The 25,573-nt window shown below is 39.6% G+C and overlaps 1 protein-coding gene across 1 annotated transcript in view; it reads right to left on the bottom strand.

Annotated features, from left to right (window-relative positions):
* Positions 1-25,573, bottom strand: part of arpc1b (actin related protein 2/3 complex, subunit 1B) — a 51,028-nt gene that overhangs the window by 5,565 nt on the left and 19,890 nt on the right. The window contains exons 3-8 of the mRNA XM_063058943.1: positions 17,932-18,036; positions 16,346-16,568; positions 12,261-12,368; positions 10,452-10,658; positions 6,455-6,530; positions 2,284-2,480 (exon numbers count right to left, since the gene is read on the bottom strand). Of these exons, the coding sequence (XP_062915013.1) occupies positions 2,284-2,480; positions 6,455-6,530; positions 10,452-10,658; positions 12,261-12,368; positions 16,346-16,568; positions 17,932-18,036 (916 nt within the window). The remainder of the gene's footprint in view (positions 1-2,283; positions 2,481-6,454; positions 6,531-10,451; positions 10,659-12,260; positions 12,369-16,345; positions 16,569-17,931; positions 18,037-25,573) is intronic.

Raw genomic sequence — 25,573 nt, 5'->3', positions numbered from 1 at the left:
CAATAGGCTGAATGGCCTAATTCTGCTCCTATGTTTTATGGTCTTTTGCAGACAAATGGGTGAACTGCATCAGTATTGTAGCTGCCACCAAAGGCTGTAATTCCTATAGAATCCAAGAGTAAAAGCCAGAAATGCAAGCTTTATGCCACCACCATGTTTTAAGAGAGTGTGGGGTACACTTCCTTAAGTTAATATTCTTTGGAAGTTGGGCTGAGTAGGAAAGCAATACATAATATTGTTCTGGTGCAGAAAGTGCCCAGGCTGCAACATAACTGGATCAATTTTTGGGCTTGCACAGGAACAGTGACAGCAGTGTCCAGTTCTAGATATTCTTTGCTTTTCATGACCTCTCAGAATGGAAAACAACCACTCAGTTCAAAAAAAAACAGCTGAAATTTTTTCCAGAGGACAGTACTTGTGTGGAGACTTTTGCAAATCCATTCCCTGCAGCTGCGAGAGGTTCTACTGATGATATAATTCAATCAGTAACCAAACGTATTTATCGAGGTCTAGAGATGTTAGTGAACAAGATACAGACCAATCCTGGGCAAGGCATTTAAAACAAAAACCTTTAGAATTACAAGACAATGGCATGGGAACATTTTCTATTTGAAAGGACTGAATCATTTTAATGGGTGAAAGAAATCTTAATTCTAATCAGCAGGAACTATATTTTAGCAATAACAAAATAAATTATTCTTGTGAAGCTTATTCACTTTGCCGTTATTGATCTAGTAGTAAACAGCAAAACGTTTAGGCTGCCAAGTTGAGTACACTATCATCAGATGAGCAGACAACACTGCAGTAAACATGAGTTGAATCTCAACTTTGATTTAATCACTTGACAAGAACAGGACAACTTTGGGTAATGTACTTTTTTCATGTCTGATATTTTACTATTTAATGTTAAAGGTAAAAAGCCTCACTACTGACTTGTCAGAATTTGTTCCTGATATCAGAAAGTATAGCACAGTTCCTTCCAGCATACAAGGGAAGGGTTAGTGAATTGTGAAAGAGTTTTATTGGCACTAGAAGCCTGGCGAGACTTGCAGGCTGCCCTCAGTAAAATTCTCACAGATTTGATTTGTTGCAAGCAACTTATTTTACTATATGTTGCAATGTACATGTGACAAAGCTAATCTTTCTCTAAGCAGCCTCATCCCATCACAGGATAGGTGTGGTATATGCAACTAGTCAGTCCCACTGACACTCACACCTACCATATGGGGAGAAAGGGTGATTAATGGAAGCTCTTTCAGCAAGTTGTATTCTAAGCCAAATATTTGGGTTTGGAAATAAAGTTCAGCAGCCCATTTGGTTTTCATTGTAGATACAATCTCCATTTCTCAAACTACTACTTCACTCTGGATCCATGCCTTCCACCTAAACCACAGAATTAGTTTGTAGTCCACTTCAACTGGCAAATTTTACAACCATTTCTAGGCTTGAGTTGCAGAGAATAATAAGGATAGTAAGAAGTCTCTGGAGTTCATGGACAAGAATATGAATTGAGCAGAGGAGTGGCATAAGGAGCTGAAAGTGGAAAAAATATGATGTGAAATAGATCAATAGCAATATCATAATGACCTAAACTCAAAATATAAATGAGCAGCCAAACCATAATGTTAATATATATGAATTCTTGAAGTTAACAGAGCAATTTGATGAAATAATTTAAGTAACTATGGGCTATTTAGATTAACAAGTTGAACATCAAAGAGATCATGCTAGGACTACAGATGATTTGTTGGACCACAACTGGAATTTGTCAGCATCATACTTTAGCAAGAATGCAAAGGCTTAGGAAAGGATATAGATTACATTTACAAGGATCTTGCCAGGAACTAGGTAATTCATTTGAGGGTGGAAATGTTAAATTTTTTCTTTGTGTAGATTTGAGAAAACAGCTTTCTCATTTGTTGGTCTTGGATGATAATCTGAGGAAAGTTGGAAGGCCCAGGGTATGAAATCTTAAACCAGTGACTAAGATGGAATAAAGAGAGTTATTTTGTTCTCTCCTCAGGAAGAGTGAGCCATGGGAATGCTTGCCACATAGTGTAGTGCTTCTAAATTGAAAAGCTTCTATAACTTGAAGAGGAAGCTGCACTGGTTCCTGACTGGGAGAGTCATATCAAACAAAATGTAAGTGCCCCCTGGATTGGCTTCAATTCTCTGATTGCACTGACGAGGTTCATCCACTGTATGATACCATTCTCTGAAACTCTACATGACCTTGCTGTATTTAGTGAGGACACATTTAAGGACGGGTGCCAAACTCTATACCTGATACTGTTCTTATGGAGAGTATCCAGCGCGACACTGCTGTTATCAGCCATGGCATTTTTATCCAAGTTCCTGAACTTCGCCAGAGCAGTCATTCCACGCTGCACATTCTGCTTGGGAACATCAAGCTTCTTGCCAAATGTTACCTTGTCTTGGCTACTGTCATAAGTAAACAGCACTGGGTAACAATCATGACCCTGTCAGAACAAGATGGATATTAAAATGAATTTTCTGTCTCATTAAATTGCTATTTACTTTTCTCTCTGTAGTAGAGAAATACTTTATAGTTTCACCGGTTCCTGTTGTGCATTTTCAAAACACAAGATGAAAATTTAAACAAAATTTCTCCCTTGGATATCCTTCATATAAAGCCACTACTTCAAGCTAGGTTGGGGCTCCCAGGGTTCTATAAATATTCAGTAGTTCACAGGTGGCCTTGCCTACCAGTGAAATCTGACGACCATATGTTCAGCTGGAACCACCAGCTGGAATCTAGATTGAACAGTCGGATGAAACTACCCTCTTCCCCAGCTAAATTCTGATTTCATTAAAAACAGTACCGATAAACAGGTCTTAAGTTTAGCACAGGATGCAAATATTTCTGCTGCATAACATTAACAGTGATTGGAAATAAGAAACATCAGGCAGCTCCAGCAAAAGTGACTGTAGCTTTATAAAATGCTAGAGGATAAGAGGTCTTTCTGATCAACATGCTCTACTGATTCTCTGAAAGAACTTAGTCCCACTCCCTAACAAACAAGAGAAAATTTGCAGATTCCGGAAATCTGAGCAACACACACAAAATGCTGGAGGAACGCAGCAGGCCAGGCAGCATCTATGGAAAAGAGTACAGTTGACGTTTCAGGTTGAAACCCTTGGGCAGGACTGGAGAAAAAAAGGCTGAGGAGTAGATTTAAAAGGTGTGGGGGAGGGGAGAGAGAAACACAAGGGGGAGGGATGAAGTAAAGAGCTGGGAAGCTGAAAGGTGAAAGAGACAGAAGGCCATGGAAGGAAAAAAAAGGTGGGAGAAGCACCAGCGGGAGGCAATGGCCAGGCAAGGAGATAAGGTGAGAGGAAAAAGGGGATGGGAATTGGGGAGGTGGGGGGCATAAAAGGAAGTTTGAAAAATCAATGTTCATGCCATCAGGTTGAAGGCTACCCAAACAAAATATTAGGTGTTGTTCCTCCAACCTAAGTGTGGCCTCATCATGACAGTGGAGGAGGCCATGGATAGACATAGCGGAATGAGAAGTGGAATTAAAACAGGTGGCCTCTGGGAGATCCCGCTTTTTCTGCAGAGTGTTGGTTCTCAGCGAAGTGGTCTCCCAATCTATCTTGGGTCTCACCTCGTTCCACCTGCAAGGATAAGTGCCAGGAGGGAGATCAGTGGGAGGGACAGATGATCAAGGGAGTTGCATAGGGAGTGATCCCTGTGGAAAAAAGAAAGTAGGGGGGCTGGGGGAGGGAAGGATGTGCTTAGTGGTGGGATCCCATTAGAGGTGGCGGAGGTTTTGGAGAATTATGTGCTGAATGTGGAGGGTGGTAGGTGAGGACAGAAGGAACCCTATCCCGGGTAGGGTGGCAGGAGGACGGGGTAAGAGCAGATGTGTGTGAAATGGAAGAGGTGATTGATGGCAGCATTGATGGTGGAGGAAGGGAAGCCCTTTTTTTGAAAAAGGGGGATATCTTCTTTGTTCTGTAATGCAAAGCCTCATCCTGAGAGCAGATCAGAATCAGGTTTATTATCACCAGCATGTGACGTGAAATTTGTTAACTTAGCAGCAGCAGTTCAATGCAATACATAATCTAGCAGAAAGAAAAAAAACAAGTAAATCAATTATGTATATTGAATAGATTTAAAAAATGCAGAAACAGAAATACTGTATATTAAAAAAAAAAGTGAGGTAGTGTCCAAAGATTCAACATCCCATTTAGGAATCGGATGGCAGAGGGGAAGAAGCTGTTCCTGAATCGCTGAGTGTGTGCCTTCAGGCTTCTGTACCTCCTACCTGATGGTAACAGTGAGAAAAGGGCATGCCCTGGGTCCTGGAGGTCCTTAATAATGGATGCTGCCTTTCTGAGACACCGCTCTCTAAAGATGTCCTGGGTACTTTGTAGGCTAGTGCCCAAGATGGAGATTTACAATCTTCTGCAGCTTCTTTCGGTCCTGTGCAGTAACCTCTCCATACCACACAATGATGCAGCCTGTCAGAGCCACGGTACAACTATAGAAGTTTTTGAGGTGGAAACGGAGGAACTGAGAGAAGGGGATGATGTTTTTACAGGTAACAGGCTGGGACGAAGTACTGTATAGTCCTGGTAGCTGTCAGAATCCGTGGATTCATAATAGACATCAGTGAATAAGCTGTCTCCAGAGAAAGGAGACAGTAAGATTGAGAAAGGGGAGGGAGGTGTCAGAATGGAACAAGTAAATTTGAGGGCAGGGTGGAAGTTGGAGGCAAAGTGGATGAAGTCGACAAGTTTAGCATGGGTGCAGGAAGCAGCACCAATGCAGTTGTTGATGTAGCATAAGAAAAGTGGGGATGGATACCAGTGTAGGCTTAGAACACATACCATTCCACGTACCAGGCATAGCTGGGACCCATGCAAGTGCCCATGGCTACCCCTTTTGTTTGAAGGAAGTGGGAGGAACCAAAGGAGAAATTATTTAGAGTGAGGACAAGTTCTGCTAGGCAGAGGAGAGTGGTGGTGGAGGGGAACTGGTTAGGTCTGGTGTCCAGAAAAATAAACTTTGAGGCTTTCCTGGTGGGGAATGGAAGTGTATAGGACTGGGCATCCATAGTTAAAATATGACGATGGGGGCCAGGGAACCTGAAATCATTGAATCATTGAATCATTGCTGTTCCCACTCCCTGATTTCTCCAATGCTCTTCAATCTTTTTTTTGTCATTTTCTTGTAACATTGCTATTAAATATCATTCTGTCAATCTTCCAAAAGGTGCTTTCCAGACTAGCATAACTTGTGACGAAAAACCAAGTTATCAGAAGATTGATGCTGATGAGAGAGATAAGAGAGACAAATGGAGAAGCGTTCAAAATGTTAATGAGAGAGGAGAGAGATTAACGAAAAAAGACACAGTTCTGAGTATTGACAGACCGGTTGCTTTGAACCTGAACTGTTTGAAGTTTGATGGACAGGCGATACCCCAGCAGGGGGATAAAAGGAACAGGTTCGCTAAGGCACGACAGACACCACGAGATAACGAGACCCTGAAAAAGCGGTGTGCCCCCACAAGTTGGTGAGAGTTTGGAGGTCTGATCGCGGGACCGACCATAGACGCATGGGGTGAAAAGGTACGATCGGCGGGAACCTGGTGTGTGTGTCTGCCCTTGCCTGGGTGCCGGGCTCACCGCGGAAGAACGATCGTATCCGGAACGGAGGGGTCACAGTCGGTGACCACAGAAGACATTAAAAGGGTTTGCCCGAAATCTAACTGCGAAGAACGAAGGTCTGTGTGCATCAGAATTTGCATATTATCTCTCTCTCCAACGGCACAACAGCGATTACTGCGAACTGTACTCAGCTGAACTGAACTATGCGTCACTTGAGACTGATCATTTTACCCCTAGGCTGTTATAGAGCTTGATTGATTCCTATTATCCTAGTTCTGTGTACATGTGTGTTTTATCATTGCTAACCTGTTCCATTTATATCCTTACGATTAGAGTACTGTGTTACTTATTTCTTTAATAAAACTTTCTTAGTTCCAGTAATCCAGACTCCGACTAAGTGGTCCATTTCTGCTGGTTTGGCAGCCTAGTTACGGGGTACGTAACACTTGTCTATAGAATTTTGTCCATTGCCTATCTGCTTCTTTAAACAATTACTTTTTAAAAATCATGTCCTGTGGCTACAAACCCTCTTGTCAGTCACAACCTTAAAAAACCATCATAACTTTGAAAATCTTTATTAAATTTTGTTCAACTCTCTGCTCCATGAAGAATTCCAGCTTCTCATCTCCCCATGTCACTTAATATCCTATCTCTGGTAATGTTCTACAAACTCTGTACAAATTTTGTGCCAACATCTTGGAAAGAACTTTTTCTTCTGTGAAAGGCATTTTCCTTCAAACTTCTGTCAAGTGAGCACAAAGACATATGCTACCAAATGCTGCTTGAGAATGCCAATGTCTTTCAGTTAGTTACTTACCCCTGCCACTAAACTGTTCTCTGTGATAAAGGTAACAGTCAGAAGAGGTAGAGATTCTGTGTTGAGTGAAGCAAGCCTGTAAGGAAAAAAAGTTCAAAGTTTTATTATTGGAGCACATGGATGTCACCACATACAACTGAGATTTTTTTCAGCAATAAGTAAACTGCAAATGCAGATATAAATAGCAATAAATAATAAGCATGAAGTAACAATATAATAGTGTCTTTAAATGAGTGTAGCTATCCCCTTTTGTTCAAGAGCCTGATGGTTGAGGGGTAGTAATTGTTCTTCAATCTGGTGGTGCAGGTCCTGAGGCATTTGTACCTCCTATCTGATGGCAGCAGTGAGAAAAGCATGGCCTGGGTAATGAGGATCTTGGATGATGGATGCTGTTTTTCTACAGCAACTTTTCATGTAGATGTGCTCAGTTGTTGGGAGGGTTTTACCGTGACGTACTGGGTGGAATCCATTACCTTTTGAGGGATTTTTCACTCAAAGGCATTGGTGCTGCCATGCCAGGTTGTAATGCAGCCAGGCAGCACACTTTCACGACACAGCTGTAGAAGTTTGCCGAGGATTTCCATGTCATGCTGAACCTCCGCAGACTGAGGAAGCACAGGTGCTGTTGTGCTTTCTTCGCAAGACGGGAAATTTTTTTCCACCAACAGAAGGACTGACATTTTAGGAATTTGTAAGTGAGCTCATGTTATGTTCTAATGAGCTATTTTATTCTGCTCCCACCATATTCCCCATTCCCTTAATGCTGGGTTTTCACTCAGATTGGAAATAGTGATTTAGATCTAAATTATAAGCAAAGTTGACTTTTTTTTTTAAAAAAAGGGTCCATTCCTCAGATCCTCATGACACGAACTGCATCTGACCTTTAAAACCTGTTTCCTTTAGTTTTAGATCTCTTTATGATGGGAACAGTCTGCCCTACCTTTGTCCCTTTATAATTTTGTATACCTCCGGCAAGCTGCTTCCCTGCTCCAAAGGAAACAAACCTCACCTCTCCTCATAACTGAAGTGATGTGGTCCAGCCCAGCTAATATCTCATATGACTTTTCACGACTATATATTTGTGCTGCCATCTTCAGCCATCATTGCACTGGTGCAGTAAGGTCATTCTCTTCCTCAATACTCAACTGGATGCCACCAACCAGGATTTTTGTTCTAACCTTCAGTCCTCCCAAACTTTGTTACCTCACACTTAACAGAATTGAAATCTGCCGTTGCTCTGTCTGACTTAGTAATGAATCAATATCAGCCTATGGTCCAAGACCACACTTCTGATCCTTGTAACTCTGTCACTTAACAAATAAATATTCTATGACAGAGCCTCTGCACCAATCCCAGTGAAACACCATTGGTTACTGGTCTCCAATCACAAATGTACGCCTCCTCCATCACCCTCATCTCTCATTACCAACCCAATTTTGGATCCAATTTGCCCTGGTTCCCATGGGTTCTAACATTTTGGTCCAGTTTTCCACATGGGACCTTGTCAAAGGCTTTAACGAAAGCAACTTGGCCAGCCATGATTTAAGATCTAGGACAGGGCTCCATTAATCTTCTCCCTTATCTCCCACAGCATCCTAGGATGCAGCTTAGGCTCTAGTGATTTATCCAGTTTTAAGCCTGTTAAGATATCTAATATCTTCTTTTTAATGATAGCATGATAAAGAATTTCACTGCCCACCTCCCTTAATTCTCCAGCCACAATGTCCTTCTTGGTATGTACAGATGAAAAAAATCACCTACACAAAGATTCATGGGCCCTATTCCCCTGCCACCCCCCCCCCCCCCCGTACCATCTTAAACTCAATGTACACAAAATACTGTTAAAGGTTTCAGGATTTTCTTTGGTTTTGTTTGCCAGTGATATTTCTTGCCCCTTCTTTGCCCCATTTCTTTCTAAAGTACCCCCTAATTTTTCTATACTGTGCTTTGTTTTCTTTACCTGCCATATGCTGCTTGATTTTTATTTATCTAGCCCTTGATAACCCTGTACATCCAGGGCTCCTTCTATTTCTTGTTGGCCCTGAACTCTTTTCTATTTCAATTTGAAATGACTCCCATTTATCAGATGTAGGCTTATCTGCAGGTAGCTAGATCAAGCCAAACGATGATGATATCATCCTCCCTTTTTATCCCTTTCCTCAACTAACTTTAAACTTGTAGCTATCTCCAAATTCGTATCCCCATTCCTGTTTCAACATGTCAGTCCATGTCTTCTTTTGCCACAATGAGGCCACACTCAGGTTGGAGGAACAATACCTCATTCCATTGAGCTAGCCTCCAACCTAATGGCATGAACATTGATTTCTCCGTTGGTAATTTTCTTCCATGTCCCTTCCCTCAACATCTGTTCCCACTCTGATCTCTTACCTTTTCTCCTCACCTGCGTATCACCTACCCTTGGTACCCCTCCTTCTTCCCTTTCTCCCACAGTTCACTCTGCTCTCTTATCAGATTCCTTCTTCTTCAGCCTTTACCTATCACCTTCTAGCCAGTCCTCCTTCGCCTCTCCCATCCTTTTATTCTGATGTCTTTCCCTGTCCTGAAGGAGGGTCCCGCCCCAAAATGTCAGCTGTTTAATCATTTCCCTAGATGTTGCCTGACCTGCTGAGTTCCTCCAGCATTGTGTGTTTTGCTTTCCTATAGTTATGGTCATCCACTTTAAACAGAACCTTAAGCATTTGCCTATTCTTTAGCAGAATATCTTTGTAATAATGTCTGTTCTCTAGTAGAAGGAATGGTCACAACAAATTACATTAATAATGTATTTCAAACACGAATAGAAAGAAACAAATGGGCAGAATTCATCAATAACTGGTACCAGGTACAAAAGGTAGTTAAGTGGGTCAGGGACTCAGGCTGGACTTCAGGCATCATGCCTAATTTGGGACAGTTGCTGGCACAGATAGCTTGCCCCTCTGTGTGAAAAAAATTCCATTTCCTTTTCTCACTAGAGGCAATACTAGATCAATGTGTTGGAGGTGGGGGTGAGATCTTGTGGATGCACTTGATAGGAGTTGGTGGACACTGGCGAGGAGAGCAAGAGGATGTTCAGAGGCCAGTGAAGACAATATGCCTGTTAATGACAGGCATAGCTATTATATTGTGAGCACTACCACAAACCTATACTGTCAGTCAGGTTTCTGTGAATATCGACACCTTTATCTGTATTATGACCTTTAACTCTTCACAGCTTATAATTTCAAAATGAGTAAACACTGATGACTTTTGGGGTCTTGTTTATGAACAATGTGTAAGTTATCACTATTTTCAGTTTCAAGATCAGTATTCTTATGAATATCTTCGTAATTTGCCTGAGTTTGAAACATAGAAAACCTACAGCACAGTACAGGCCCTTCTGCCCACAATGCTGTGCCGAACATGTACGTACTTTAGAAATTACGTAGGGTTACTCACAGCCCTCTAATTTTCTAAGTTCCATGTACCTATCCCGGAGTCTCTTAAAAGACCTTATCATACCTGTTTCCACCACTGTTGCTGGCAGCCCATTCCATGCACTCACCACTCCCTGAGTTTAAAAAAAACTTACCCCTGACATCTCCTTTGTACCTACTTCCAAGCACCTTAAAACTGTGCCCCTCTCTTGTTAGTCATTTCAGGGCCCAGTCTGGAAACTCAAGCAGAGAAATCTAGGTGACAGTATAAGAATGCTACATATTTGGGGTATTGCAGCGGAGACGTCTTTCTATTCTCTCTTGGGCAAAAAAGTCCCCTTTTAAGTATCCTTAAGGGGAATTGGGAGATTTTATGCTGTCTCCAGACAATATATCAACATTACAAAAACAATAACATAATCATTTAATTTCCACACTGTTGTCTGTGGGAACCTGCTGTGTACAAATTGACGGCTACATTACAACAGAGAATAGTAAATGCAAATTTACTACTTTTTTGAAAAACTTGTCCCACCAAGCTTGTTAACAATCCCGAATTCAGTAGTAGTAAACTGGACACTTACACTGACTTCTTGTTGGCATCAGTGACGCAGACAGTGCTGTCATGGCTGACCCAGCACACACGGTCCCCGCTGTCAGAGAAACAGACCCCATGAACCCAGCCTCCAGTCCCACTGGACTCGAACATCAGCTCTCCAAATGGCATCTTTGAACCCCACGGTGTGGGTGAGGGTTTCTCTTCCACTTCCTTGATGTAGGCAGAGAAAACCCTGGCAATGAGAATACAGAAGTGCAATTAGACTACCTGCAATGGAGCCACTTTCTTACAGAAAAGCTGCTTGCTCAAACTGGGTATTTGTGAGATTTAAGCTTTCTGGTTCAAAAAAATACAGCCAACAGCAGGACTAGAGCATTTATTAACATCTTATCTAAAAGGAAATAAGTGAAGAGGGTATATTTTTAAGGTTCTCTTGCCCTTTGCTGTCATTGGGCTTGACCACGTGTATGGGAGCTTGCAGATCCACTGAAGCAGCTCTGAATCAAACATGTCTAGCAAATACCCACACAGGGACATGCACAATTGACACTGAAATCGTTACAGGCCTAATCAGCAGCAGGAAAACTTAACTGGTTTAGCCACCACTTTTATGATGTTAATTATACCTTAGATGACATAATATGGTCAAAACATGATGCAAAACAGTTCTCCAGGGAATGAAACATTATGTATCACTGTAGCTGTTCATCATTGACAATGCTGTAATTTTTATCAATAAAACTTGTATGCAAAAAGATTGCACCCTGGGGAGAATACAGAAAGGAGGGTGATTTAACTGAATAACAAGGAGTTGAGATGGGTGCTTAAGGAGAGTGAGATCTAACAAGTGGCAAGCTTGACCCTAGAAAGAAGGGGAAAGGAAAAAAAAAGTCCAGAGAACAAATCTAGATCAGGGTGGGGTGAGTACATCTCTGCATCTACATCGGGAGCACAGTGATAACACCTCCCCTTTAATGCACATAGAACAAATCCTTTTGCCCACAATGTTGTGCTGACCTTTTAAATGACTTAAAATCAATCTAACACTTCCCTCCCACATGGTCCGCCATTTTTCTTTCATCCGTGTGCCTAAATGTCCCTAATGGATTTGCCTCCACCACCAACCCCTGGCAGCAGGTTCCACACACCCACCATTCTATGTAAAAATAAAAAAAAAACTCTAAATTTTCCACCACCATACTTTTCTCCTCAAGAGTTATAGAATACTTACCACATGTACTGACATAATCTGACATTATGTTAGTGTTTTTTCCCCATTCTTTGTGTTTACTTTAATATTTGAAAGTAGGCAATGATCAAAATCATTGATAGTCTATAAACCACATTCACAAATTATAATATAGATCAGTTTACAAACATTTAATGTGTATGGTTACCGTGGCACTAGAGAACGAGAGGAGATTAGAGAGAGGTATACAAAATTATGAGGGACATTGATAGGGTAAATCCACGCAGGTTATTTCCACTGCGATGGGAAAGCTAGAAGTAGAGGTCATGGATTACGGTAAAAAGTTTAATGGGAAAATGAGAGGGAATTTCCTCACTCAAAGGGTGATGAGAGGGTGGAACGAGTTGCCACCAGAAGTGGTGGATGGGGGTTTGTTGATGAATTTTACTACCAAGCTTGAATAGATTAGCTACATCTGCTTATCCAAATTAACCAACTTTGGCTACAAGGAGTGGCGAGGTGTACAGCAGGTTTGCTGCATCACAGGAACCTGGGTTTGATCCTGACATCAGTTGCTATCTGTGCGGGGACTTTGTTAGTTTTTGCTTATGAAGCAATAAATTGATCAAATCTGGCACATATTACCTGCACTTGAAGTCAGACGACCCAGCAGCCAGCAGAATATTATTGGGGTGCCAGTCCAGACTCAGAATAGTGGAGCGAATTGGTTTCTTAATATGTTTGCAGACCCACCTAAAAAATACACATACCAGATTAAACTGAGGTGATGTGATATGCAGACAATCCAACTTTTTGCACGATTCTCAATTTCTCTTCATGCCATACATCTACAAAAGTGAAATCCCTGGGTTAATGGGCTTTGCACAGACTTGCAAAGAAGACTTGCACAGTTGAAAAATATACTTCTGCTCATCAGCAAAAGGGAGTTTCAATTTCAGCGATAATTGCCAGGCGTTGTTTTGATGGAGCATGACACCATGTTAAGTTCCATCTTCTCTGCCTCTAAGGGGACCCAGCAGTGGCTAGTCAACCGTTGTGATGTTTCCCAGTTGACTCACCATGCATCACCGTGGCTACTCTAAATAAGACACACAATACGGAAGAGAAGTTTTTTTCCGGTGGTAAAAATCAAGTAAGGGTGTGCAAGTTAAAAAGTAGCAGTTGTGGGCTTTCAGCTTTTTCCCTGCAGCCCAACTGAATCAGAATTCATTAGTAAGGGCAAATAAAAATAAGGTAGGGACAAGTGGAATGGCCATTGTTGGAGTGGACCGATGTTAGAATAAGGAGACTTTAGCTCAATAGGCTTGGGTGAGGCAAGTTTCTAGTAAGATTCTTCATTCTTTGTTAGTGCATTAGTAAAATTAGTGGGAAGTTAGAGGATTAGGAAGCTTTTAAAAACCAACATAAGACAATTTAAAAGTCATCAGGAAAAAGATGAACTTTGAAGGTAAGCTAGCCAATAATATCAAAGAAGATACCAAAAGTTTTTTTTTCATACAAGAGTAAAAAAGAGGCAAGAGTAGATATCAGATCACTGGAAAATGATGCTGGAGAGGTAGTTATGGGGAACAAGGAAATGGCAGATGAACTAATGTATATTGCATCAGTTTTAACTGTGGAAGACACTAGCATCATGCCAGAAGTTTGAGTGTGTCAGGGGGCAGAAACGTGTGCAGTTGCTGTTACTAGGGAGAAGTTGCTTGGGAAGTTGAAAAGTCTGAAGGTAGACAAGTCATCTAGACCAGATGGACTACACCCCAGGGTTCTGAAAGAGGTAGCTGAAGAGATTGAGGAGCCATTAGTAATGATCTTTCAAGAATTGCTAGATTCTAGCATTGTTCCAGAGGACTCTACTCCACTCTTCAAGAATGGAAGGAGTCAGAAGAAAGGAAATAATAGGCCAGTTAACCTGCCTTCAGTGGTTGGGAAGGTGACAGAGTTGATTGCTACAGATGAGATCTCAGTGTAGAGGCACAAAAGCTTTCCTGATAAATTTGTTAGAATTCTTTGAGGAAATAACAAGCAGGATAGTCAAAGGAGAATCGATGGATATTGAATACTTGGATTTTCAACAGCTGTTTGACATGGTGCCATGCATGAGGCTGCTTAACGAGATAAGAACCCATGGTATTAGAGGAGAGAGATTAGCATGGATAGAGGATTTGCTGATTAGCAGAAGACAAAGAATGGGAATAAAGGGAACCTTTGCTGATTGGCTGCCAGTGACTAGTGGTGTTCCACAGGGGTTGGTGTTCTTTTTCTGTTATATGTCAATGATTTGGATGATGGAATTTACGGCTTTGCGGCTACATCTGCGGATGATACAAAGATAGGTGCAGAGACAGGTAGTGTGAAGGAAGCAGCGAGGTTGCAGAAGGATTTAAGACATTAGGAGAATGGGCAAAGCAGTGGCAGATGGAATACAGTGTTTGGAAGTGTACGGTCATGTGCTTTGGTAGAAGGAATAAAAGCATAAATATTTTTCTAAATGGTGGGAGGGATTTCAAAAATCTGAAGAGCAAAGGAACTTGGGAGTCCTCGCGCAAGATTTCCTAAAGGTTAACTTGCAAGTTGGGTCAGCTGTGAGGAAGACAAATGCAACGTTAGCATTCATTTCAAGAGTTCGAGAATATAAAAATCAAGGAGGTAATGCTGAGATTTTATAAAGCACTGCTGAGGCCTCACATGGAGGATTGAGAGCATTTTTGGGCTCCTTATTTAAGAAAGGATGTACTGACAATGGAGAGGGTTCAGAGGAGATTCACGAGAATGATTCTGGGAATTAAAGGCTTATTGTATGAGGTGCGTTGGTAGCTCTGGGCCTACACTCACTGGAATTTAGAAGAATGAGGGTTGATCTTATTGAAGTCTAGTGAATATTGAAAGACCTAGATAGAATGGATGTGGGGAGTATGTTTCCTATAGCGGGGCAGTCTAAAGACCAGAGGGCAAAGCCTCAGAATAGAGGGATGTCCATTTAGAATGGATATGAGGAGGAATTTCTTTAGCCAGAGGGTGGTGAATCTGTGGAATTTGTTGCCACAGGCAGCTGTGGAAGCCAGGACATTGGGTGTATTTAAGGCAGAGGTTGATAGGTTCTTGATTACACAGCATGAAAAAGGTTACAGGAAGAAGGCAGGAGAACTGGATTGAGAGGAAAAATGGATCAGCCACGATGAAATGGCGCAGCAGACTCGATGGCCCAAATGGCCTAATTCTGCTCCTATGTCTTATGGTCTAAATAGACTGTTCAGCCCATCTCACCACTTAATAAGCAATTCCACTTTCTTGCTCTGTTTTCTCTAGCAATTCACAATCTGACAATCAGGATGGGCCACGGTAGTGTAGTGGTTAGTGTAACAGTATTACAGCTCAGGACAGCGAAGTTTGGAGTTCAGCTCTGGTGCTATCTGTAAAGAGTTTCTGTACATCCTTCCCTCAGAATGCATGGGTTTCCCCACAGGTTCCCATTTCCTCCCACAGTCCAAAGATGTATCGGTAAGTTAATTGGTCATTGTAAATTGTCCTGTGATTAGGTTAGGGTTACATCAGGGGTTGTCCGAGCTGCACGGCTCAGAGGGCCAGAAGGGCTACTCAGCTCTGCATCTCGAAATAAAAATAAGTTCAATTTATATTTATGAATTAGACAGTGTAATGTATCAGACCATGTAGGAAAGGGTGGTACAAGGAATTTTCAAGTAGCAATGCAAGTCTGATTGAGTGAGAAATTGGCTAAGCAGTGCATAATATACAAAAACATTAGGTTCCCTCAATTTTTAGAAAATAGAAAAAAAATATTCTATTTAAATGGTGAGAACGTAGTAAATGTTGGTGAGCACATCTTTGTGTTCTGGTTCCTCAAATTTAAACATGCAAGCAGTTAGGAAAGCACACTCCATATTGCAGAAAGGAAACCTTGCAGCAATGGTACAGGGTTCTTTTATGAGAATCCAGCTGAAATACTCGTCCATTTTGGTCTATGTACTTAAAGAATGACAAACTGGCCCTGAAATCAGTGTGATGCAGTCTCATCAAGTTTTTATGTGGGGTAAGTGGTTATCATGTGAAGGGGGAATCAAGAAAGATTAGACTGTACACATTGGAGATGAGAAATGAGAGGTGAATCACATTCAAACACACAAATTAGATGAAATGACAAAATAGATATCAAGTGTCTGTTTCTTGAGAATTCATATTCCAGAATTGGGGGACACTGGCTCGAGGGATCACTCCAGAAACTTTGGTATATTTTCCTCAATGCTGAGGAGGAACAGCTCTATTGGAAAATGTCCTGGAAAATTCCAATGCATCTCAATGGGACACGAACTGAAGTTTCTGCCAGGAGATCCACGACAGAAATGGTTATTTTCACCCTCATTTGCAGATATGGGAAAATCTTGGCCATTTGATTCTTCTTTTTGATGTGGCACCTTGCCATAGAATAAAAAAAACGGATGCAGATTTTACTGCATTACATCAGTGTCTACAAGTCACTACATTGCTTGTAAAATTTAATAGGGTATAATGAGGGAGTACTAAATGTTAAATAAGCACTAGTCTTGGGATGTAATATTATCTATTTTTCACATTCATTGTTAATTTCTCATTGTTGATTGACTACGAGTTGCTTTATGCTATATACAGTCAGATTGTAGGCTACCCGACTGCATTTCAGACCGAGCTTCCTTCTGCTTATACTGCAGACTCACCAGTCATTCTCCTTCTCAAAGTAGCAGATCGAAATTAACCGGGATCCACTGCCAACAGCAAACTTATTCTCCTTGGGTGACCATTTCACACATCTGGCAGCACGATTGATTCTTAGGATGACAAGAGTTGGCTTCCAGACATTGCCCTTCAGGGACCAGACGTAGGCATTACGATCAGTTCCACAGGTCACAATTCGATTGCTTTCTGGGGCCCAGCTAATCCCTAAATCAGAACAAGGCCAATGGACCAAGTTGATCATTAATTAGCAAAAATGACAATCTTCAAATTGTCCCATGGTACTTTCTAATACCTGAAACCATGGGGAATTTGTGAAGAGTAATTGGGGCCTCCTGCAAACAATGACAATAATGCTGTAAAAATAAGGAAGCCACCAATAACAAATTTAGGAGAAACTTCTTTATCAGACAGTGATGACATTCTGGTTAAGAGAAGTTGCACATTTAAGAAGAAGCTGGATAGCACTGAGGCTTATTGAAATATAAAAATGTTAATTATTGTACATGGAAGATAATGCCACCACAGTTCAGAGATCCAATTGATCTTATAGTGAAAATACAATTATGTATAATCCTGAGTACACAAAGAGCATGCTGTCACTCTGTATCCAATAAATGGGTAGCTGGACTCGATTTAAATTATTATTGGGCCCCCTTTACTTTACATTTTATCAAAGCAGTTGTATTACACTACAGTATAAAGAGCCTGCTGAAAACCTGATGCACTTTGCTGTTTACTCTGTATTTGCATATTTGTATGTAACTTATAAAGAATTATCTGTTTGTTGGAGTAAATTTTCTCATCTTGAAGAAAATTCTGCATTTGTTAAACTCACACTTGCTATGCCCTATCAAATATGTGCTACATTGGAGTATTTTATAACAGAGATTCCCTATTATATATAGCTGTAAATCTATGATACATGTTTATTCCATGCAAACACTAAATTAGAAAATGGTTGGACACAAGTATTGGCAGTAAAGATTCAATAACACTAATTTAGATAAATCATATCAAAGACTTGAGTGGGTAGAAGTGCAGACCAAAATTCTCTGTGTCAGACTTCAGAAAATTGTCTTTAAAGTATTTTATATTTTTAGTATTTTTTTTTCTTTTCTGCCACTCCAAGCAATAACTACACATGAAAAAGGATGTACTATAGAACATCCTGAAGGTGTGAAAAAGTATTTGCATATACATGTTCATTCTTATGAGATAAAACTGCATAATTTCCTTAAAAATATTTTGGGTCATTATAGTAACAGGAAAACCATCTGCGATGGAATTAATTGGCATTTATTATAGAATATTAAAATGTGAGACCATCCAGCCCTTCTGACATTTAATGTTATCGTACCTGATCATCTATCACAAACCATATTTCTACGCTCTCCAGATATTCCTTGAGGCTTTTCACATATAGAAATGTATGCCTCTTATGAAATAAACTTTATAAATGTTGATCGTTTAAGGTGGTTTTCTGCCCCAAATATTGGGTGGTTGCACGAGCATGACCTTGTACATTTCTCATTTCTTGGCATATAAAGTAATTCACATGGTCTCTCACCTGTCACATGCCCACTATGCTCCTTCAGCTCATGAATTCTATTCCACTTGGATCCTTCTTTCTTGTAAATATGAACTTCATGATTGTTGGGACACAGTGCAATTTCTGTGGAAACAATGTATAAACCACATGTCTAAGCTAGAAACCAAATTAAGGAACAATGTGTGAAAAGTTTAGAAACATGGGCAAACTGTTCAAAAAGCAAGAAGTTAAAAGTGAGAAGAGAATATTTGTTACAAAAATGTTGACAAGAGAAAAGGATGTAGAATGCAAATCGTGTCATCAAAACATTGATTTCTGAGAGAAATAATGTGACGATTGCTTAATGTACCAAAATGGCTTGAGCTTGTTGAGCACAAAACCCTTCATAACAGAACATATGAAGAATCAACAAAGATGAGGAATGTAGAATTAGATTACAAGAAAACAGTGAGGAAGAGGGCACAGTGAAGAATGGAAAACTAGAGGAGTAAGGTAATGGAAGATTTTGGAAATGATGAGACAGCAGGATTTCAGACTTGGCTTTGTACCATTTAATTCTTCACTGACAAATATTAAAGAAGTTAAGCAACATTTGGCAAAGATGGTTTAAGTACCAAACTCAAAGCGCCAGCTACCTCTGTGCAGGGACACCATCTATAGTTGGACAAACTTCAGGTGGTTTTTTCACATGATTACTGACACCCAAATACGCCAGCCATTCAAACCAATGGCTCCATCTGCAATATTTTACAATTTTTGTCTTAAAAGTAATTGTATTCAAGTAAAATGAAAAACTGCCCTCTCAATTGTCCAATGGTTTGTCTTTGAGTACAGGGGTGTGCAAGGAATTCATTTTCAATCCCTAGGGACAACCGAACACTACCACAATGTAGCTTTGAAATCTTTATTGAAGCTTCCCTCCTCCACCCCCAGATATTTAAAAGAAACATAAAAATCTTACTAATTTTTAATATATAAAATACTGGCATTTTCTAGGGTGACAGGGTGTAGATAAGTGCCTACCAAAGGAGATGTAAAGTGCTGCTTCCGTCTGCAAGCCCACAGGTCACCCCAAGCAAGGCGTAGCACCTACTTAAGCACCCCACCCTCCACCCCGATCAGGGTCACTTGAAGTCATGGCAGCAGGTGGTGGATGGTCTTGATCAGCTGGTGCAAATCACAAGTCCTGGTTATGTGGCCACTGATGCCAGGCAGACAATATCTAAAGAGTATTGATAATGGCTGGAATGACCCATTTTGTAAAGTCACTGCCCAGAAGGGAATGGCAAATCACTTCTACTGAAAAATTTGCCAAGACAATCATAATTAAAGACCATAATCACCTACATCATAAGACACAGTACATAATAATGATAACTGGCCATTTAATTGTCATCTTAAAAAAGTTGGAAAGGAGTCAGGCTGATTAGATAGAAAAGAGACATGAGTAAATATGATTAATGTAAAATTCCATTTTGACTGCGCAATGACCTGATAAACAAATCTTAATTTTAAATCCTCGTGTTGATTTGATACCATTAATTATTTGCTAATGACCAAGAAACCAAGTATTCTTCCATTTTAAAAGAGAAATTATGTTGCTATTCTTCATAACCAGCCTTGAATAAGAAGAAAATTCATTCAAGGGCATTAACTCATCCTATTCAATCAGACCACTTTCTATTCCATTACTACCACTAATGTTTTTATGCTAATGCACACATTTGCAATAACCTTTTCTCTAACATGATGCTAATGGTTTCTGGCTGTTTGAAACACAATGTAGAAACTGGGGAACTTTCCAGAGTTGATAAGGAGTTTCCAGTAGCTGATTAAGATTACCAGGACTCTGAAGATATTGGAACAAAGTCTGGGTCATGCTCCTTAGACACAAGTCCACTAAGTTGATGCTTGGGGCTGAAAGACCTTGGAGTTAGCTAATGGTAGAAAAGTTCTCAGGTGCACCAATGTGATGTACAGTCTATTAGTTTGTACACTTGGAAGCTTATCTGCTGGATTGGAGGATGACTTTACATAATTATATGAATCAAGAACTGGAATAGGCTGCTTGACCACTTAATAAGAACTTGGTGGATATGACTGTAAACACAGGTCTATATTCCTTGCTTCTGAAAAATCTATTTACCAGACCATCAACTATCTCTAGACGAAGAGAATTCCAAAGAAAAGAAAGGAGTGAGTGAGAGAGTGAGATTTTACACATACACAACTCTCCACCCTGTCAAGATCCCTTTGGGTCTTGTACCTATTAATCAAGTCACCTGGCAATCTTCTGATAGCATGGTAGGGAAAATACTGAAGTCTGTTCAAAACATTTGGAAAATAGTAAGTAGTCAAAGTTAGCATGGATTTACAAAGGGAAATGGTTTTTTTTTTGAGGATCCAGGTGAAAAAAAATGAATGGGTTTAAGTCTGATATGATATACTTGGACTTCCGCAAGGTCATAAGAACATAAAAAATGGGAGCAGGAGGCGTCCATTTAGCCCATCAGGCCTTCTCCACCATTCAATAAGATCAGGCTGATCTCAGTGGACTCAGCTCCACCTACCTTCCTTTCCCCCATAGACCTTAATTCCCATGCATGCAAAAAAAGTGTCTCAAATATATTTAATGAATGAATGAATGAAATTTATTTGTCAGCACAAACATAACAAAAAGCTTCATTTTCAACAATGATTTCATAAGACAAAATTACAACAAAAAAGATATTCTTTAAAACAAACAAAGTTTGTAGGCTGAAGCTACAGCTTATTACGCCTACCCCTCTTTCTTATAGAGCAACATATTTGGCGTCAGTCATCTTATCAAAATAAAAAATTTCATAATCTTTTAACACAAAATCCAATTCCAAATATCATTTATTTACATTAATTCCATTCATTTTAAATCATGTATTTTATATTTGTTCATTAAATTATTTTTAAATAATTTTTTAAACTTAAGTGTGGTGCATGTTTTTAAATTCTCACTACAACTATTCCATAGATTCACCCCTCTGACTGAAATACAATGATTTTTTACATTTGTTCTTATCCTTTGTTTTTAAAATATACATGTTCCTCTCAAATCATGTTGATTTTCTCTCACTTTAAACAACCTTTGGATACTTTGTGGTCACTGTCCAATTTTTTTTACTTTATACATAATTTGTATTATTTTAAAATCTATGAAATCTCTGAATTTTAAAGTGTTTAGTTGAATAAATAGTGGATTGGTTGGTTCATAATAACTTGTCTTATTTACAATTCATATGACTTTCTCTTAGAGTAGAAAAATTGAGTTTGTATTTGTTTTGTATGTATTTCCCCATACCTTTATGCACAGTAAGTCATGTATGGGACTATAAATGAACAGTATAATGTATACAAAGATTCCTGATTTAAGAAATCTTGCGCTTTGTACAGTATTGCAAAAGACTTTGACATAATTTATGTGGTTTCCAGCTTAATTTATTATCCTAAATTACTCCTAAAAATTTTGCTTCAGATACCTTATCAATTTCAACATCATTTATTCCAAGTTTACTATATGAGTTTGGTACACGGTTTCCAAATATTATGAATTTAGTTTTACTTAGATTCAGTGATAACTTATTAGTATCAAATCATTTCTTTATAGTTTTTAGTTCTTTCTCCACCGTATCCAAAAGTTGTTTCAGATGTTCCCCACTACAAAATATAGTTGTATCATCAGCAAATAATATACATTTTAATGTCTGAGAGACCATACATTTATCATTTATATACAAAATGAACAGCAATGGACCAAGCACTGAACCTTGTGAAACACCACAAGTTACCCTCAAAAGTTTTGAATTCGAATTGTTTATATGTACATACTGATACCTGTCTTCCAAATAACTACTTAACCAGTCATGTGCCAACCCTCTTATACCATATCTTTCTAATTTTGTTAATAATAATTTGTGGTCAATGGTGTCAAATGCTTTTTTTTAAGATCAAGGAATATTTCCACTGAGTATTCATTTCTTTCTATAGCGTTTGAGGTGGCCTCTACCGCTTCTCTGGGAAAAGAATTCCACAGATTCACTACTCTCTGGGAAAAGGTATTTCTCCTCATCACCATCCTGAATGCATTCCCTGAATCTTGAGCCTAGGTCCCCAAGTACTTGTCTCATAAAAAGTTGTACGTAAAAGTGTCATTTCCAAATTTTAGCAGGGCAAGTGAGGTACAAAGGCCTGGCATGGATCAAGATCTGGTTGTCAGACAGGAAACAAAGGGTAGGAATAAACAGATCCCTTTCGAGTGGCAGGCAGTGACTAGTGGGATACTGTCAGTTTAGTGATTCTGCCAGAACAACTGTGCTGACAATATACATTAACGATATTAATACTACCAAGTTCACAGATGACAAACTTGGATGGGAGTGTGAGCTCTGAGGAGGACGCAGAGAAGCATCATTGTGATTTGGACAAGTTCTTCCTCACAATTTACTTGCCTTTTTTTTGTGGCACAAACATATTTAACAACCATTGTTTCAGTACCTTTATGCAAGTAAAACTTGAGATCCTAGCAAAACAAACCAAAAAAAAAGAGACCCTCTTATGGCAATGATTTTCCATTAGCCCGCCAATCCTCTACATAAATTTGAAATTTTTGCAATAACCTTTGATGTACCAACTTATCATATTCCTTTTGGAATTCTTAATACATCCTTTATCTACAACACCTGTTACTTCTCCAAAGAACAGACAGCTAAAAGTGTTAAGGTAAGTGCAAGTGTTAAATAGTACTATCATACTTGTTGGTTGTCAAGCTTGTCAAGCTGTTGTCCCTCGGATTTTTTTTGTTAACTATCCTCCAATTACAAATTTTAATGTAAAATATGCTGTCCCTAACTTTGAGTTAGAAGGCAACTTTAACAGCCTTTCCAAACAATTCCATGTCCTTCATATTGGTTTGAAGTATTAATTCATATTATTGTACATCTGACAAATATTATTAAACATCAATATTTTCCAGGACAAGACAATGCTAATGTTACTATGATCTAACAGACATCACTAAGGCAGATAAGCATCTGGATGTAGAAAAATGATACATCGATCAGAATAGAACTTAATTTTTCTCCTCCCAAGTGGTACTTGGGTATTCAAATATTTAAAAGGTTTTCAGTATCACTGGAAGTACAAGGTTCCTTCTTATAGCATATGAAAAGGATCAAAGGTGATCAAAACTCAAGTTGCAACACTGTCCATATTAGATAATGACCAGTGATGGGAGTCTGTCCTGGTTATTTTAATCTAACATCCCAATGAGGGCAGAATGACGATGTACAATGTCATTTTGATACTATGGCTTAAAAATGTTGTGTGTTTGCTTCATTCAAAAGAACATGTAAAAAAAACTTAAGTTTTATAACAATTTTGCCAAATTTATACTATGGAGAATTCTGCAAATGTTAGTTTGTTATCAGATTTCCTGAAAGTAAAATGTACAAGTCAAGGTAAATGAAAGACTGCATGAATTAAACTCTGTGTTCTTCTGTTAGGGATGGAAGGTTTACCTTGGGATAACAGAAGACAATCAATCTCCCCAAACCAATGGCACTTGAGTGATTCACATTGGAAGTGAACATATATTTTATTACGACCATGTACATGCATTATCGTGACAACAAACACAGAACAATCCCAACCTCTAGTTGTATGTACACCCAAAAGGTGAATGTAAAATTTCCTTTTGGTAGTGCTCCAAAGTTTGCAGTGGATTCCCAATACTATTTTGTTTAAAACTAAACTCAGTCCCAAATGGAGCTGACGCAGAGATGTGTGGCTGTGCTGAGACAACATGGCCACTGCATCCTTTGGATAAGGAGGTTTCCCCTTCCTAATCACTATGTTCACAGCCAGGCTAGTGTAAAGAGCCACCATTCAGCAAAGCTACAGACGGAGTTATGCAATGGGTCATTTAACAAAAAAATTTGACGAGAAATGTTAAAAAACCTAAATGATATTTCTGTACTGTATAAATGCAGCAAATCCAAATCGTTCTGTAGATTTATACACTAGGAACCAAATTAATATCAGACTGCAAGCAGACAGAAATCGATGGCTTCTGTGATAGATAGATACTGTGCCATTTCCTCATTCATTATTCATTCCCTTTTTGTAACTAATCCTATTAGATTGATTAATACAAAACTCACTATTTTCAAATCTTCCCTTAGCTTTTCACAGTCTGAATGAGGTGACCTCTTCCTGCCACGCAACTCTGTGCACATTTTCTACTCTGAGCACAGTATTTCTTTCTTTGATCCTGCACACTGCAGGCCCCAACCCAGTTCCTTCTTTTCCCTCACTTTTCCCTTCTACATTTTTCTTCTCCTTTTACTCCTTCCAAAGCCCTGTCTCCCCCAATTAATCATCCCATATGTTTGTCCTGTCCCCACACCCAGTAAGCATTGTATCCCAGTCTTTTTTATTGCAGAGCATTGAGAAAACATTATTTCTCAACTCTGGGAACCCAGGGTCTGTGTGTCTGTGTGGAGTTTGTATGTTCTTCCTGTGACTTCTTGAATTTCTGCTGGTTGCATTGTTTTCCTCTCGAAAACTCTACTGACAACTGTAAATTAACTGACAACTGTAAATTACCTCAGAATAGGCAATTGGCAATAGAATTAAAAAGGACTAATACAGTCTGCTGGAGGAACCCAACAGGTCGAGCAGCATTATTCTTGCAGCAGATTGTTGCTCCAGATACAAACATCTCTAGTCTCTTGAGTCTCCCAGTGGAAGGAAGTGATGGGCATGAGAGACAGGAAAAGTTATAGGGAAATTAGAAAGGGAATGGGGCTTATGGTATTGCCCTGCTGCAAGCTAAACTGGACCCAATGGGCCAAATGGCCACCTCCTGTGCTGTGAGGAAGAAGTTAGTGGAATTCTTAAGTTCCAAGTATGCAGCCTTAGAAGCATTTAACATGAGACAAACAGGCAACAGAAGAATGGTATGCATTTATATTAACCGTTCTTGAGTAATTGCCAAAGCCAGTTTTAGCGGCAAAAGGCCAGAATGAAGGCAATTCAAATCCAAATGCAGTTGCAATTAGACAAATTATGTGTGATATTACTGATAGCTTTATTCCAACCAAAGGCTGGAGTACACTACTGTCTTGTTGGTCACATGATGTATGAGGGAAAGATCAGAGATTTCAGTGCTGATGTGGCTGATCCCAGTGACCAAGTTATGAAGGAAAGCAATGCTCTAGTTCTTTTTAAAAAAGGAGAATGAGAGAAGATCTTCCTGAAATAAACACAACAGCAGAATAAGTAACGGCTAACTGAAAAAGTAATATTGACCACATACCTTGGATAGTCTATTAAAATGAGATGCTTATCTACCTACTGGGAAAATTAACTTTCTGACCTAGGTCTGCACTTAACCTACAGGGAGGACAGGGATCCCAATTAAAAGAAACAGGCCTGGGCTTCACAACTGGTCACGTTAATGTCACCACTGCATTTGAATGGGGCTTAACCGGAGAAACCTCTGCAGACAGAAGAGGTCTTCCATGGTGAATGTCCACAATTCCTCACTGGTAACAGAAGGAAAAGGAGAGCTTGTCTACTCCCAGCGAGGAAAATGATCAATTCTCTCCACTCTCACAACCCCATCCCC

This window comes from Mobula hypostoma, chromosome 9, assembly GCF_963921235.1.
Source record: "Mobula hypostoma chromosome 9, sMobHyp1.1, whole genome shotgun sequence".
Classification (NCBI taxonomy): domain Eukaryota; kingdom Metazoa; phylum Chordata; class Chondrichthyes; order Myliobatiformes; family Myliobatidae; genus Mobula; species Mobula hypostoma.
Note: the sequence above shows the minus strand (reverse complement) of the source record. Positions and strands in the feature narration are given on the sequence as shown.